The sequence below is a fragment of the Spea bombifrons genome, chromosome 10 (genome assembly GCF_027358695.1).
Source record: "Spea bombifrons isolate aSpeBom1 chromosome 10, aSpeBom1.2.pri, whole genome shotgun sequence".
NCBI lineage: Eukaryota > Metazoa > Chordata > Amphibia > Anura > Pelobatidae > Spea > Spea bombifrons.
In genome coordinates, this window is record NC_071096.1 from 13,105,679 (window position 1) to 13,122,255 (window position 16,577).

General features: G+C 38.4%; 1 protein-coding gene across 1 annotated transcript in view; it reads left to right on the forward strand.

Moving 5' to 3' along the window:
* LOC128467114 (mucin-5AC-like) overlaps positions 1-16,264 on the forward strand; it is a 55,404-nt gene extending 39,140 nt beyond the window's left edge. The window contains exons 50-59 of the mRNA XM_053448638.1: positions 49-9,774; positions 10,258-10,479; positions 11,035-11,133; positions 11,293-11,333; positions 12,028-12,156; positions 14,267-14,365; positions 14,659-14,787; positions 14,926-14,980; positions 15,502-15,637; positions 15,842-16,264. Of these exons, the coding sequence (XP_053304613.1) occupies positions 49-9,774; positions 10,258-10,479; positions 11,035-11,133; positions 11,293-11,333; positions 12,028-12,156; positions 14,267-14,365; positions 14,659-14,787; positions 14,926-14,980; positions 15,502-15,637; positions 15,842-16,061 (10,856 nt within the window). The 3' untranslated portion in view covers positions 16,062-16,264. The remainder of the gene's footprint in view (positions 1-48; positions 9,775-10,257; positions 10,480-11,034; positions 11,134-11,292; positions 11,334-12,027; positions 12,157-14,266; positions 14,366-14,658; positions 14,788-14,925; positions 14,981-15,501; positions 15,638-15,841) is intronic.
* Positions 16,265-16,577: the final 313 nt, after the last annotated feature.

Sequence of the window (16,577 nt, forward strand, 5' to 3'; positions counted from 1 at the left end):
GCTTAAATTAATTTTACTAAACAACTTTTTCATCTTTATTTTTCTCAGTGTGCTCAGTGGATGTTTCTAAGGTCAATTGCAGTTGGTCAAAATGGTATGATGTAAGCTATCCAGTATATGGAAATGACAAGGGAGACATTGAAACATTTGAAAATATAAGAAAAAAAGGCTTCAATATTTGTGATGCCCCCCGAAATGTTGAGTGCAGAGCAAAGGAATATCCTGAAAAGGACCTAAAAGACTTAAAGCAAGATGTAACATGCAACAAAAATGTCGGTCTAATCTGTCTTAATAGAAACAACTATCCACTATGCTATAATTATCAGATTAGGGTTGAATGCTGTTACCCAAACAGTGAATGTACAGCTACTGAAACTACCCCTTCATCAGAAACACCATTAACTACACTTACTTCTGTATCAGTATCATCATCCACAAGCTCCAGGCCAACTCCAGTGACATCTTCCTCAACAACTCCTTCAAACCTCAGCACAACTATTCCATCCACAAAAACACTCTCTTCAGCATCAGTGACAACGTCTTCAACAATTTCCACACCTACTACTACTTCAACAACCTGTCCATATGTAATGGAATGCCGTAACACAACATGGTTTGATAACAGTAAACCAAGTAACAAGTTGGGTGGAGAATTTGAAAGCCTGCCCAAATTAAGATCAAGTGGATATGAAATCTGTACAGACCGTGAAATGGAAAGCAGAATCATGTGTGAAGTTGTAGAGGATTCAGGATCTGGATCCAATAGGAAAAATGCAGGATCGAGCAGCGAAGAGGAAAAAGAAGTTTATACGTGTGACCTCCAAAATGGTTTAGTTTGTCTAAACTCCAAACAGAAAGGCTTCCGCTTTGGAAACAAATGTTCCAATTACAGGATTAGGGTTGAGTGCTGTGCTAAGTATTGTGAACCAACACCAAGTACATCTACCTCCCTTAGCACATCGACTTCTAAGCCAACTATTTCCACAACTACTTCCTCAGGCCCTACTACAACTACTTCCTCAGTCCCTACAACAACTACTCCCTCAAGCCTTACCACAACTACTCCAACCTCAAAAACAACAAAACCTTCTTCTACAACACCTGTTAGTTCAACAAGCACTCCCTATTCATTAGTGACAACATCCTCCTCCACTTCCACACCTGCTACTACATCAACAACCTGTCCATATGTAATGGAATGCCGTAACACAACATGGTTTGATAACAGTAAACCAAGTAACAAGTTGGGTGGAGAATTTGAAAGCCTGCCCAAATTAAGATCAAGTGGATATGAAATCTGTACAGACCGTGAAATGGAAAGCAGAATCATGTGTGAAGTTGTAGAGGATTCAGGATCTGGATCCAATAGGAAAAATGCAGGATCGAGCAGCGAAGAGGAAAAAGAAGTTTATACGTGTGACCTCCAAAATGGTTTAGTTTGTCTGAACTCCAAACAGAAAGGCTTCCGCTTTGGAAACAAATGTTCCAATTACAGGATTAGGGTTGAGTGCTGTGCTAAGTATTGTGAACCAACACCAAGTACATCTACCTCCCTTAGCACATCAACTTCTAAGCCAACTATTTCCACAACTACTTCCTCAGGCCCTACTACAACTACTTCCTCAGGCCCTACAACTACTACTCCCTCAAGCCTTACCACAACTACTCCAAGCTCAAAAACAACAAAACCTTCTTCTACAACACCTGTTAGTTCAACAAGCACTCCCTATTCATTAGTGACAACATCCTCCTCCACTTCCACACCTGCTACTACATCAACAACCTGTCCATATGTAATGGAATGCCGTAACACAACATGGTTTGATAACAGTAAACCAAGTAACAAGTTGGGTGGAGAATTTGAAAGCCTGCCCAAATTAAGATCAAGTGGATATGAAATCTGTACAGACCGTGAAATGGAAAGCAGAATCATGTGTGAAGTTGTAGAGGATTCAGGATCTGGATCCAATAGGAAAAATGCAGGATCGAGCAGCGAAGAGGAAAAAGAAGTTTATACGTGCGACCTCCAAAATGGTTTAGTTTGTCTGAACTCCAAACAGAAAGGCTTCCGCTTTGGAAACAAATGTTCCAATTACAGGATTAGGGTTGAGTGCTGTGCTAAGTATTGTGAACCAACACCAAGTACATCTACCTCCCTTAGCACATCAACTTCTAAGCCAACTATTTCCACAACTACTTCCTCAGGCCCTACTACAACTACTTCCTCAGGCCCTACAACTACTACTCCCTCAAGCCTTACCACAACTACTCCAAGCTCAAAAACAACAAAACCTTCTTCTACAACACCTGTTAGTTCAACAAGCACTCCCTATTCATTAGTGACAACATCCTCCTCCACTTCCACACCTGCTACTACATCAACAACCTGTCCATATGTAATGGAATGCCGTAACACAACATGGTTTGATAACAGTAAACCAAGTAACAAGTTGGGTGGAGAATTTGAAAGCCTGCCCAAATTAAGATCAAGTGGATATGAAATCTGTACAGACCGTGAAATGGAAAGCAGAATCATGTGTGAAGTTGTAGAGGATTCAGGATCTGGATCCAATAGGAAAAATGCAGGATCGAGCAGCGAAGAGGAAAAAGAAGTTTATACGTGTGACCTCCAAAATGGTTTAGTTTGTCTGAACTCCAAACAGAAAGGCTTCCGCTTTGGAAACAAATGTTCCAATTACAGGATTAGGGTTGAGTGCTGTGCTAAGTATTGTGAACCAACACCAAGTACATCTACCTCCCTTAGCACATCAACTTCTAAGCCAACTATTTCCACAACTACTTCCTCAGGCCCTACTACAACTACTTCCTCAGTCCCTACAACTACTACTCCCTCAAGCCTTACCACAACTACTCCAAGCTCAAAAACAACAAAACCTTCTTCTACAACACCTGTTAGTTCAACAAGCACTCCCTATTCATTAGTGACAACATCCTCCTCCACTTCCACACCTGCTACTACATCAACAACCTGTCCATATGTAATGGAATGCCGTAACACAACGTGGTTTGATAACAGTAAACCAAGTAACAAGTTGGGTGGAGAATTTGAAAGCCTGCCCAAATTAAGATCAAGTGGATATGACATCTGTACAGACCGTGAAATGGAAAGCAGAATCATGTGTGAAGTTGTAGAGAATTCAGGATCTGGATCCAATAGGAAAAATGCAGGATCGAGCAGCGAAGAGGAAAAAGAAGTTTATACGTGTGACCTCCAAAATGGTTTAGTTTGTCTGAACTCCAAACAGAAAGGCTTCCGCTTTGGAAACAAATGTTCCAATTATAGGATTAGGGTTGAGTGCTGTGCTAAGTATTGTGAACCAACACCAAGTACATCTACCTCCCTAAGCACATCAACTTCTAAGCCAACTATTTCCACAACTACTTCCTCAGGCCCTACTACAACTACTTCCTCAGTCCCTACAACAACTACTCCCTCAAGCCCTACCACAACTACTCCAAGCTCAAAAACAACAAAACCTACGTCTACAACACCTGTTAGTTCAACAAGCACTCCCTATTCATTAGTGACAACATCCTCCTCCACTTCCACACCTGCTTCTACTTCAACAACCTGTCCATATGTAATGGAATGCCGTAACACAACATGGTTTGATAACAGTAAACCAAGTAACAAGTTGGGTGGAGAATTTGAAAGCCTGCCCAAATTAAGATCAAGTGGATATGAAATCTGTACAGACCGTGAAATGGAAAGCAGAATCATGTGTGAAGTTGTAGAGGATTCAGGATCTGGATCCAATAGGAAAAATGCAGGATCGAGCAGCGAAGAGGAAAAAGAAGTTTATACGTGTGACCTCCAAAATGGTTTAGTTTGTCTGAACTCCAAACAGAAAGGCTTCCTCTTTAGAAACAAATGTTCCAATTACAGGATTAGGGTTGAGTGCTGTGCTAAGTATTGTGAACCAACACCAAGTACATCTACCTCCCTTAGCACATCAACTTCTAAGCCAACTATTTCCACAACTACTTCCTCAGGCCCTACTACAACTACTTCCTTAGTCCCTACAACAACTACTCCCTCAAGCCTTACTACAACTACTCCAAGCTCAAATACAACAAAACCTACTTCTACAACACCTGTTAGTTCAACAAGCACTCCCTATTCATTAGTGACAACATCCTCCTCCACTTCCACACCTGCTACTACATCAACAACCTGTCCATATGTAATGGAATGCCGTAACACAACATGGTTTGATAACAGTAAACCAAGTAACAAGTTGGGTGGAGAATTTGAAAGCCTGCCCAAATTAAGATCAAGTGGATATGAAATCTGTACAGACCGTGAAATGGAAAGCAGAATCATGTGTGAAGTTGTAGAGGATTCAGGATCTGGATCCAATAGGAAAAATGCAGGATCGAGCAGCGAAGAGGAAAAAGAAGTTTATACGTGTGACCTCCAAAATGGTTTAGTTTGTCTGAACTCCAAACAGAAAGGCTTCCGCTTTGGAAACAAATGTTCCAATTACAGGATTAGGGTTGAGTGCTGTGCTAAGTATTGTGAACCAACACCAAGTACATCTACCTCCCTTAGCACATCAACTTCTAAGCCAACTATTTCCACAACTACTTCCTCAGGCCCTACTACAACTACTTCCTCAGTCCCTACAACAACTACTCCCTCAAGCCCTACCACAACTACTCCAAGCTCAAAAACAACAAAATCTACGTCTACAACACCTGTTAGTTCAACAAGCACTCCCTATTCATTAGTGACAACATCCTCCTCCACTTCCACACCTGCTACTACTTCAACAACCTGTCCATATGTAATGGAATGCCGTAACACAACATGGTTTGATAACAGTAAACCAAGTAACAAGTTGGGTGGAGAATTTGAAAGCCTGCCCAAATTAAGATCAAGTGGATATGAAATCTGTACAGACCGTGAAATGGAAAGCAGAATCATGTGTGAAGTTGTAGAGGATTCAGGATCTGGATCCAATAGGAAAAATGCAGGATCGAGCAGCGAAGAGGAAAAAGAAGTTTATACGTGTGACCTCCAAAATGGTTTAGTTTGTCTGAACTCCAAACAGAAAGGCTTCCTCTTTAGAAACAAATGTTCCAATTACAGGATTAGGGTTGAGTGCTGTGCTAAGTATTGTGAACCAACACCAAGTACATCTACCTCCCTTAGCACATCAACTTCTAAGCCAACTATTTCCACAACTACTTCCTCAGGCCCTACTACAACTACTTCCTCAGTCCCTACAACAACTACTCCCTCAAGCCTTACTACAACTACTCCAAGCTCAAATACAACAAAACCTACTTCTACAACACCTGTTAGTTCAACAAGCACTCCCTATTCATTAGTGACAACATCCTCCTCCACTTCCACACCTGCTACTACATCAACAACCTGTCCATATGTAATGGAATGCCGTAACACAACGTGGTTTGATAACAGTAAACCAAGTAACAAGTTGGGTGGAGAATTTGAAAGCCTGCCCAAATTAAGATCAAGTGGATATGAAATCTGTACAGACCGTGAAATGGAAAGCAGAATCATGTGTGAAGTTGTAGAGAATTCAGGATCTGGATCCAATAGGAAAAATGCAGGATCGAGCAGCGAAGAGGAAAAAGAAGTTTATACGTGTGACCTCCAAAATGGTTTAGTTTGTCTGAACTCCAAACAGAAAGGCTTCCGCTTTGGAAACAAATGTTCCAATTACAGGATTAGGGTTGAGTGCTGTGCTAAGTATTGTGAACCAACACCAAGTACATCTACCTCCTTAAGCACATCAACTTCTAAGCCAACTATTTCCACAACTACTTCCTCAGGCCCTACTACAACTACTTCCTCAGTCCCTACAACAACTACTCCCTCAAGCCCTACCACAACTACTCCAAGCTCAAAAACAACAAAACCTACGTCTACAACACCTGTTAGTTCAACAAGCACTCCCTATTCATTAGTGACAACATCCTCCTCCACTTCCACACCTGCTACTACTTCAACAACCTGTCCATATGTAATGGAATGCCGTAACACAACATGGTTTGATAACAGTAAACCAAGTAACAAGTTGGGTGGAGAATTTGAAAGCCTGCCCAAATTAAGATCAAGTGGATATGAAATCTGTACAGACCGTGAAATGGAAAGCAGAATCATGTGTGAAGTTGTAGAGGATTCAGGATCTGGATCCAATAGGAAAAATGCAGGATCGAGCAGCGAAGAGGAAAAAGAAGTTTATACGTGTGACCTCCAAAATGGTTTAGTTTGTCTGAACTCCAAACAGAAAGGCTTCCTCTTTAGAAACAAATGTTCCAATTACAGGATTAGGGTTGAGTGCTGTGCTAAGTATTGTGAACCAACACCAAGTACATCTACCTCCCTTAGCACATCAACTTCTAAGCCAACTATTTCAACAACTACTTCCTCAGGCCCTACTACAACTACTTCCTCAGTCCCTACAACAACTACTCCCTCACGCCTTACTACAACTACTCCAAGCTCAAATACAACAAAACCTACTTCTACAACACCTGTTAGTTCAACAAGCACTCCCTATTCATTAGTGACAACATCCTCCTCCACTTCCACACCTGCTACTACATCAACAACCTGTCCATATGTAATGGAATGCCGTAACACAACATGGTTTGATAACAGTAAACCAAGTAACAAGTTGGGTGGAGAATTTGAAAGCCTGCCCAAATTAAGATCAAGTGGATATGAAATCTGTACAGACCGTGAAATGGAAAGCAGAATCATGTGTGAAGTTGTAGAGGATTCAGGATCTGGATCCAATAGGAAAAATGCAGGATCGAGCAGCGAAGAGGAAAAAGAAGTTTATACGTGTGACCTCCAAAATGGTTTAGTTTGTCTGAACTCCAAACAGAAAGGCTTCCGCTTTGGAAACAAATGTTCCAATTACAGGATTAGGGTTGAGTGCTGTGCTAAGTATTGTGAACCAACACCAAGTACATCTACCTCCCTTAGCACATCAACTTCTAAGCCAACTATTTCCACAACTACTTCCTCAGGCCCTACTACAACTACTTCCTCAGTCCCTACAACAACTACTCCCTCAAGCCCTACCACAACTACTCCAAGCTCAAAAACAACAAAACCTACGTCTACAACACCTGTTAGTTCAACAAGCACTCCCTATTCATTAGTGACAACATCCTCCTCCACTTCCACACCTGCTACTACTTCAACAACCTGTCCATATGTAATGGAATGCCGTAACACAACATGGTTTGATAACAGTAAACCAAGTAACAAGTTGGGTGGAGAATTTGAAAGCCTGCCCAAATTAAGATCAAGTGGATATGAAATCTGTACAGACCGTGAAATGGAAAGCAGAATCATGTGTGAAGTTGTAGAGGATTCAGGATCTGGATCCAATAGGAAAAATGCAGGATCGAGCAGCGAAGAGGAAAAAGAAGTTTATACGTGTGACCTCCAAAATGGTTTAGTTTGTCTGAACTCCAAACAGAAAGGCTTCCTCTTTAGAAACAAATGTTCCAATTACAGGATTAGGGTTGAGTGCTGTGCTAAGTATTGTGAACCAACACCAAGTACATCTACCTCCCTTAGCACATCAACTTCTAAGCCAACTATTTCTACAACTACTTCCTCAGGCCCTACTACAACTACTTCCTCAGTCCCTACAACAACTACTCCCTCAAGCCTTACTACAACTACTCCAAGCTCAAATACAACAAAACCTACTTCTACAACACCTGTTAGTTCAACAAGCACTCCCTATTCATTAGTGACAACATCCTCCTCCACTTCCACACCTGCTACTAGTTCAACAACCTGTCCATATGTAATGGAATGCCGTAACACAACATGGTTTGATAACAGTAAACCAAGTAACAAGTTGGGTGGAGAATTTGAAAGCCTGCCCAAATTAAGATCTAGTGGATATGAAATCTGTACAGACCGTGAAATGGAAAGCAGAATCATGTGTGAAGTTGTAGAGGATTCAGGATCTGGATCCAATAGGAAAAATGCAGGATCGAGCAGCGAAGAGGAAAAAGAAGTTTATACGTGTGACCTCCAAAATGGTTTAGTTTGTCTGAACTCCAAACAGAAAGGCTTCCTCTTTAGAAACAAATGTTCCAATTACAGGATTAGGGTTGAGTGCTGTGCTAAGTATTGTGAACCAACACCAAGTACATCTACCTCCCTTAGCACATCAACTTCTAAGCCAACTATTTCTACAACTACTTCCTCAGGCCCTACTACAACTACTTCCTCAGTCCCTACAACAACTACTCCCTCAAGCCTTACTACAACTACTCCAAGCTCAAATACAACAAAACCTACTTCTACAACACCTGTTAGTTCAACAAGCACTCCCTATTCATTAGTGACAACATCCTCCTCCACTTCCACACCTGCTACTAGTTCAACAACCTGTCCATATGTAATGGAATGCCGTAACACAACATGGTTTGATAACAGTAAACCAAGTAACAAGTTGGGTGGAGAATTTGAAAGCCTGCCCAAATTAAGATCTAGTGGATATGAAATCTGTACAGACCGTGAAATGGAAAGCAGAATCATGTGTGAAGTTGTAGAGGATTCAGGATCTGGATCCAATAGGAAAAATGCAGGATCGAGCAGCGAAGAGGAAAAAGAAGTTTATACCTGTGACCTCCAAAATGGTTTAGTTTGTCTGAACTCCAAACAGAAAGGCTTTCTCTTTAGAAACAAATGTTCCAATTACAGGATTAGGGTTGAGTGCTGTGCCAAGTATTGTGAACCAACACCAAGTACATCTACCTCCCTTAGCACATCAACTTCTAAGCCAACTATTTCCACAACTACTTCCTCAGGCCCTACTACAACTACTTCTTCAGGCCCTACTACAACTACTTCCTCAGGCCCTACTACAACTACTCCCTCAAGCCTTACCACAACTACTCCAAGCTCAAAAACAACAAAACCTACCTCTACACCACCTGTTGGTTCAACAACCACTCCCTACTCATTAGTGACAACATCCTCCTCCACTTCCACACCTGCTACCACTTCAACAAGCTGTCCATATGTAATGGAATGCCGTAACACAACATGGTTTGATAACAGTAAACCAAGTGATAAGTTGGGTGGAGAATTTGAAAGCCTGTCCAAATTAAGATCAAGTGGATATGAAATCTGTACAGACCGTGAAATGGAAAGCAGAATCATGTGTGAAGTTGTAGAGGATTCAGGATCTGGATCCAATAGGAAAATCGCAGGATCGAGCAGCGAGGAGGAAAAAGAAGTTTATACGTGTGACCTCCAAAATGGTTTAGTTTGTCTGAACTCCAAACAAAAAGGCTTCCTCTTTAGAAACAAATGTTCCAATTACAGGATTAGGGTTGAGTGTTGCGCGAAGTACTGTGAACCCACACCAAGAAGTACAACTACCTCTCTTCCTACATCAGTTACTATTTCCACATCGACTCCTGTGATATATTCCTTGCCTACGTCTTCTTCAACTACCTCAGCTACTATTACATCTACCCATATTACTGTCACTTCAACCTCTGGAACAACTAGTTCCCCCGTGTCTAAAACAACAAGCACTACCTTTTCTACATCACCTTCTTTTAGTATTACATCTGCAAGTACAACAGTATCACCATCACCACCAGTTACGGTGTCTGAGCCCACAACAATATCTACATTTTCCAAGACCACTCCACCAACGTCATCTACTACATATCCAACTATGAGCATTTCAACTTCATGTTTCTGCCAAGTCAACGAATCTTTATTCTCACCCGGTAAGCCAATTGTTATGTATTTTAGACATTTAGTATGTATTATTTGAAACTCCACTGCTAAAACTCTTTAGGTGGAACGATCTGTCACAAGTTTCTTTGATCTGTTATATCTCTGTTGTTCTAAAACACGCAACATTTTAGAGCTTAATTCCTAAATTACAGAAAAGGTAGTTTTGTTAATAACATTCATCCTGGCAGAGGAACTAGAAAATCTTTCACAAAGTACGCTCGTTATGGATACCATAGTGAGAGATAAAACAACGCACAATATGAAACAGGAAATGTTGAATCAGGGACCACCACGTAGGCCAGAATGGTCAGCACCATGAGGTTCTCTTCTATTTTGTCAAGCAATGGGTCCTAGAGACATAATGTATCTAGGACACCAGAAACCCTTGGATCAACTTAGAAATATTTGATTTTTTTGCCAACTGTATAAACATTTGCTTGCAATTAATGTTTTATTTATTTTTTTGCTCTTAGGGGACATCATCTATAGAACCTTAGATAAGGTTGGTTGTGAGTACTATGCAAAATGTGGTGTTAATTGTACAGCAGAGAGGTTTGTTGGAAATTGTGCCTCAACAACAGTCTCAACCATTTCTTCTGTTGTGACTAAAACAACTGGCCCGACCACCTCAGCCAACACAACTTCAGTGATAGTGTCCACAGTCTCTACAACTGTTCCTGTATCCAGTAGCCCATGTAAGTAAACATTTAAATGATGCAAAAACAAATTGACATCATAAGCATACAAATTAGGTTTCCTGTAAATGCAGAACCAGACAGTATAAACCCTGAATTTAAAACCCAGATAAGATTGTTTATATGCAACCATAGTCAATTAACTGTCAAGTAAAGCAGAACTTTGCAGTTTGCTCAAGTACACAGAAAAAAATGTTTTGTAAACTATAGTTGGCAAATTTATGAAAACATGTAATTATATAAAATGTAAGTACATTTCCATGTGCAAACATAAGGCCATGCCAATATCAGGAACAGATACAGAAAATGTAAAATGATTCTTTTATATATACACGCTATTAAACCATAAATAGTTTCTTATACACAAATGAACTCCTTAATGACAAAGCCTTTACGGGCTAAAAATGCATTTTTTTCAATGAGTTTAGGGACTGCCCATTGTCCTTAAGGGGTTAAAAATTGTTAGAAAGTTGCCTAAATTACAAATTAAACATGTATTGCTGCCAGTTAAGTAATGTATTCAAAAGTCCATGATATGCCTTATTTATTTTACAGCATGTGGTGAGTGTGTATGCCAGATGCCAAAATGTGAAACGGGGTATCGTGTGTACTCTTTCCTGCCACCGGGTGCCTGCTGTGTCAATATCACTTGTGGTAAGCACAGTATTATTAAACAAATGTATAGAAAATATTTCACTAATTAACAATCTGAAGAGGAAGAAACTTGTTTTCCTTTAATACAGGGAAAATCCAGCTCGATCTCAAAACAGGTCTACAATCGTTAATTTATTGTTATTTTATCTTTATCCACAGTACCCGACTCTGTTTGTGTGGTCGACAACAATGTATATCAGGTACAGTATCATAATTCTTATAAAATGTACCCAATCTTTGCTGGCATCATGACTTATCCATTGTTGCCCAATTGATGAAATCCCCTTAGCTTTAGAAACCTATCCATTTACTGATGGGTGGGAATTCACAGCCACTTTAGACTGTTTTTCCAATTTCCCAGTAATCCACTTTTGACTTTGAGCCATCACCAGTGTTCATAAAGGAACAGGAACGACCATAAAGGAACTACCGATAAAGATATTATTACAGCCCGTTACTGGAGAATGACAAACAGTTTTCTGTAGGCTTCATGTATTCCAGGAGCTAGTTTTTCACTGAAGTTCTATCTGGTAGATTTACATTGGTTATTTTGGTTATTTTCAAAGCTTCTTATGTGTCCAGTGAGATATGGCACAAAGTTGGAGTAGGAGGATAGGAAATATAGGATCCATGGCACCATTTTTATAGCTGACATCCTACTTAGATGGTTGTAATAGCCTTATAGCTGAATTCATAATTGTTTAATACCTGGAAACATTTTACTTTTCTTGCAGGAAATAAAATCAAGAATATAATTGGTTATTTTCAGATATAAAATATGGCTATAATTTCAGCTTGGTTCACATAAATGACACTTAAATCATTGTTTCGATATGACATCTCATATTGTGTTGGCACGGCGTGAATAAATATATTCTTTATTGTTTATTCTAGCGGGGATCTATCATCCCGCAGCGAAAAGGTTCATGTCAAACATGCTTATGTTCTAATGAAATGGACAAAAGTTCTGAGTTTTATGCTGTAAAGTGCCAGCCAATTGAGTGTAAGAAGACATGTAGTCAAGTAAGTGATCTTATTTTGTTACTTTCTTGTCACTAAGTACAAAATAGCACAGTATCATCCCATGATGAGCTTTGTCTCATTTTATATTGATAATCTTTGATTGTTATATGTATATATACTGTCGTGAAAATGCCGTTTCCTATTTTGTGCGTGGATTATATGCATACCTAGTGGTCCACACAAATGACCACATAGATATCAGATTGTCTAGATTTAAACGTTAACCCTTTAGAAGAAACCATGTACTATCTAGAAAGACAAAAACAGAGAACCTCAATAAACCAGGCCTGAGCTGGCTATTAGACAAACTAGGCACATCCCAAGTCGGCTGGTGTCTGATTTGCCTCCTGCATAGCCTTACTGCCTCCTCTGGCTGGATGCAGAGAACACGTATACCATTTTAGTGGGCACTGGCCTACAATTTAAAGCCCGCTTTGGACATCATTGGGCTTTAAGTTTGTATTAAATGAGAATTGCTAAAATTGGGGTACGTTGATATACTGACTAAGCACACATATGGACGTATAATGTGATGGAATTCCTAATCGTTTCATTGCTCGTTGTTTATTTTGGAAAGATCTAAGAGAAGAAAAGTCTGTGGGGATAGCAAATTGTTTGTAGAGAGTAAAGAGTTTAGCAAACAGTTAAATTTATGTTTCAGGTTTGTTAATCTCTCACAATCCCACCATATATGTAAAAATGTTCCTAGTTCCTTTCTACATCTACAGCATAGTGGTGGATTAGATTTATCAATTTTGTGCAATTTCATCGAAACCATATACCAAAGGTAGGAGATTTTGTAGTGTAGTTCTACTATGGTCACACAATGGATACTTTTTCTAATTAGAGGTATTCCCTGTGTCCAGTCTTCAGGATCGATAATAATATTAAATTCTGTTTCCCATTTAGTTATGAAAGTGAGTTTTAATTCTTCCCAGTTATCTAATTGTAAATCCTCAATACTTAGTTGTGTAACTTGAATTGGAGATGAGATTGGGAGAGAATCTGCTGCATCAAATTCCTTTCTCAAATATTTAATAGTTTGTAATATTCCATTAATTATAGGGTTGGAATTTATAGTGTTTAACCCTCTGTAGTTGTTAACCCAAAATCCATTTCAGATTGACTCTGAGTGGGATAGTTCTAAACAGATATAATATTTTAGGGGTAACGTATACTTTGACCATTTCTATCCTTCCCAGCCAGGACAATTCATAATTCCTCCAGGCCACTAGATCTTCTCCAATTTTTCCAATTAAATTCTTGTAATTAGTCTCTATTACATCTTGGATTTTAGCGGTTATTTGGACGCCTAGGTTTTCCATTTTGGTGTTGTGCCAATTAAATTTAAAGCTTGATTGTAGTTTCTCCAATTCTCGTGTCTGTATTCCTAATGTTAGTGCTTGTATTTTAGTTAGGTTAAATTTATAATTAGAATATTGACTATATTGTTCGATAATCTGGAGCAGTGCATGTATAGAAGTGAGTGGGCTGGTTATTGATGGCAGGGCGTCGTCTGCAAATAATGATAAATTATATTCATGTTTGTTAATTATTATTCCCTTTACCTCTTGACGAATCATTTCTGCTAGAGGTTCAATTGATAGAATATAAAGTAGTGGGGCCAAGGGACATCCTTGGCGTGTCCCATTTTGAATATTAAATTGATCTGATTCTAGCATCGGACCTATGGCTTTTAAAATGTAAAATTTTCTGTATAGTATCTGAATTGTAAGCCTTAATTGCAAAATAGTTTGTCTTATGTCAATTGTTATTCCAGATGTTTCAAGGAGTTTTTCAATTTGACTCAAAGATTTTTACGTATGGGTTTATATGTTGTAAAGTAAAGCTGTGTGCACAGTGTTGTTTTAAAACTATGACATCATATATATTTTGTATTTCACTTTAACAAATGCCAAGTTGAGGTGGTAATCTGAGTACAATGCATTTGTAAAGTGATATTAAAATGAATAAAGAATTAGAAACTATACAGTACTGGATATTAAAATAATGAAATTCAATATTATCTTTGTGATAATTTTATCTGTGAACAACACATATATTGTAAAGTAGAATACATTTCTAATATATTTTCCTACTTAAAATTTAGGGTTATGTGTATAAGCAAATAGAAGGACAGTGTTGTGGTGAATGTGTACCGCTTCAATGTACTATGAAGGGAGAGGAAAACACAGAAGTGAATATAAAGGTAATAAATCACTATTTATATTAAAAGTTCACTAAATCCTTTGATCCATTATCACACAGTGAAAATAATATTATTAGGCAAATGCTAAATTAGAGCAGATTGCTTTTAAAGGCATCACAGACTCGCTGTTTATTATGTGTTAAATCATCCAGACTATACTATTTAATTGTTTGAGTGGAGAAAGTTCTAGCTATGTTTATTTTGTTACACACAACATCAATTCTGGACATCGATGAAATACAGACTCTGAGATGTTAACCCTTTGAAAATATTCCCTATTCTTTGTTGCATAGATTGGAGATACATACCGCACAAACTACAGTACGTGCAGCTATTATGAATGTAATGAGGAAAATGGTGTGCCAATTCTTACCAAGGTGAAGAAGGTCTGCCAGAATCTAGATCTCTCTAAATGTGACATGGTATGTAATCCCTTAAATGTTTTATATGGGTTATAAAATATTTTTTGAGACAAACTTTTTTTTTTTTAAAGAAACCACTTTTTGATGTCTTCTAATTTCATGCAAAGTACTGAAACTCTGATGTTTTGTGCTTTTTAGAGTACCCTAAAATATGACGAAGATGGTTGCTGCAAGACATGTCAACCAAAGAACAGTAAGTAGCCTGCGGGAATTATTAGCTTGAAAATTGACCATTCTTACACTTGTTACATATTAGTAGAGAGCAGATGCCATCCTTTTACTAGGAAAGTGCTTGGATAGAATCTAAGAAACAGGAGAATGACTGCAACCCTTTGGCTGAAACAAAATGTGAACCAATTCACAATCATACACATGGAGCGCTGTTATAAAATTATATAGTCTTGGTATCATTTTAGAAAATGATGCAGATAATTGCACTACATTTATTCTAAAAAGACAATAACACTTTTAATGTAATATTTTGTTAGTTCTATTTATTATTGAATACATTAAATATGTGAAAAAGAACATTTGAAAGTTACAACACTTTTGTTCATTTCACGTTTTATATTACAGACCCTGAGTGGTTTCCTTTTGTGGTTCATAATTTATTCAACTATAAACATCCCATCACCATCTATAAAATTGTATGAAAGATATTGAAATGTTCTGTCTAAGAAACGTGTTCTGAATTCATATTTGTTTTGTTTCCAGTCATTACAGTTACAGAAAAACCCAAGATTATCGAAGACTGCAGTTTGCGTAAGAACGTAACTGTCCTGAAACAGGGTGACTGTGAGACTGAGGTGGAACTCTCATACTGTGGTGGACCATGCATGGGATCTTCCATGTAAGTCACTTGCCTATGTTTTTCATGACACTGCAAAATAGTTTTCTAAATCACTTTATTGCTATAAATAATCAATCAATCAATCAAGTGATTAAATTAAAACAGTGTAATACATAAACTACTTCAATATATTTACTTATGTAGTCAGGAACCTACTTGTTGGCTTGTTCTTGTAGTTATATTGTCACATCTTTGTTTTCTCAGGTATTCAATGGCTAAGAATGGTATAGACCACAAATGTACTTGCTGTACTGAGATGGAGGTAGGACAGAAGACAATCCAGCTGCTTTGTGCTGATGGTCTCCGTAAAAGTTACACGTACATCGATGTCCTCCGTTGTGGCTGTGCTGGGGCTGAGTGCACGCCTGACAGTGGTCTTACTGGACTCCATAAATACTCCAAGGAAAGCTATGAGCTTAACTAAATGGTTCATATTAAGAGCTAGGCCTAAGGCAAACATATTTTAGCCTTTTAAGGTAAAATGTATTTGTGCATATTAATTAGATCTGTAATGTCAACACAATCATTGTTAACATTAGATAATCATGATCTAATGTAATCTGCAGTATTTTGGAAAGCAACACCCAGTTTTGTTTAATGTAGACTGTAATAAATTTTGAAGCAAAATATTGGAGTCATTTGTAATTTGTTCAGTTTCATGTTTAATGGTAATTTACAGGCTACTGGATATTAAAATGATCTACTGCTTAATGATTTATTATATAAACATACATTACATTTCAGTTCAAATCAAGTGAACAAAGCATGTTAAAAGAAAAGAAACCAACAAATTACAAACACCTGAAGCATCCCTTGGAAAATACATAGAATATATCTGCATTCTGCACTAAGCAGCAGTGTTTTGTCAACCAGATCACAACATCAGGAGTTTAAGAAAGAATTGGAAAAGTAATGAGCAGCCATTGACCACTATTAGATT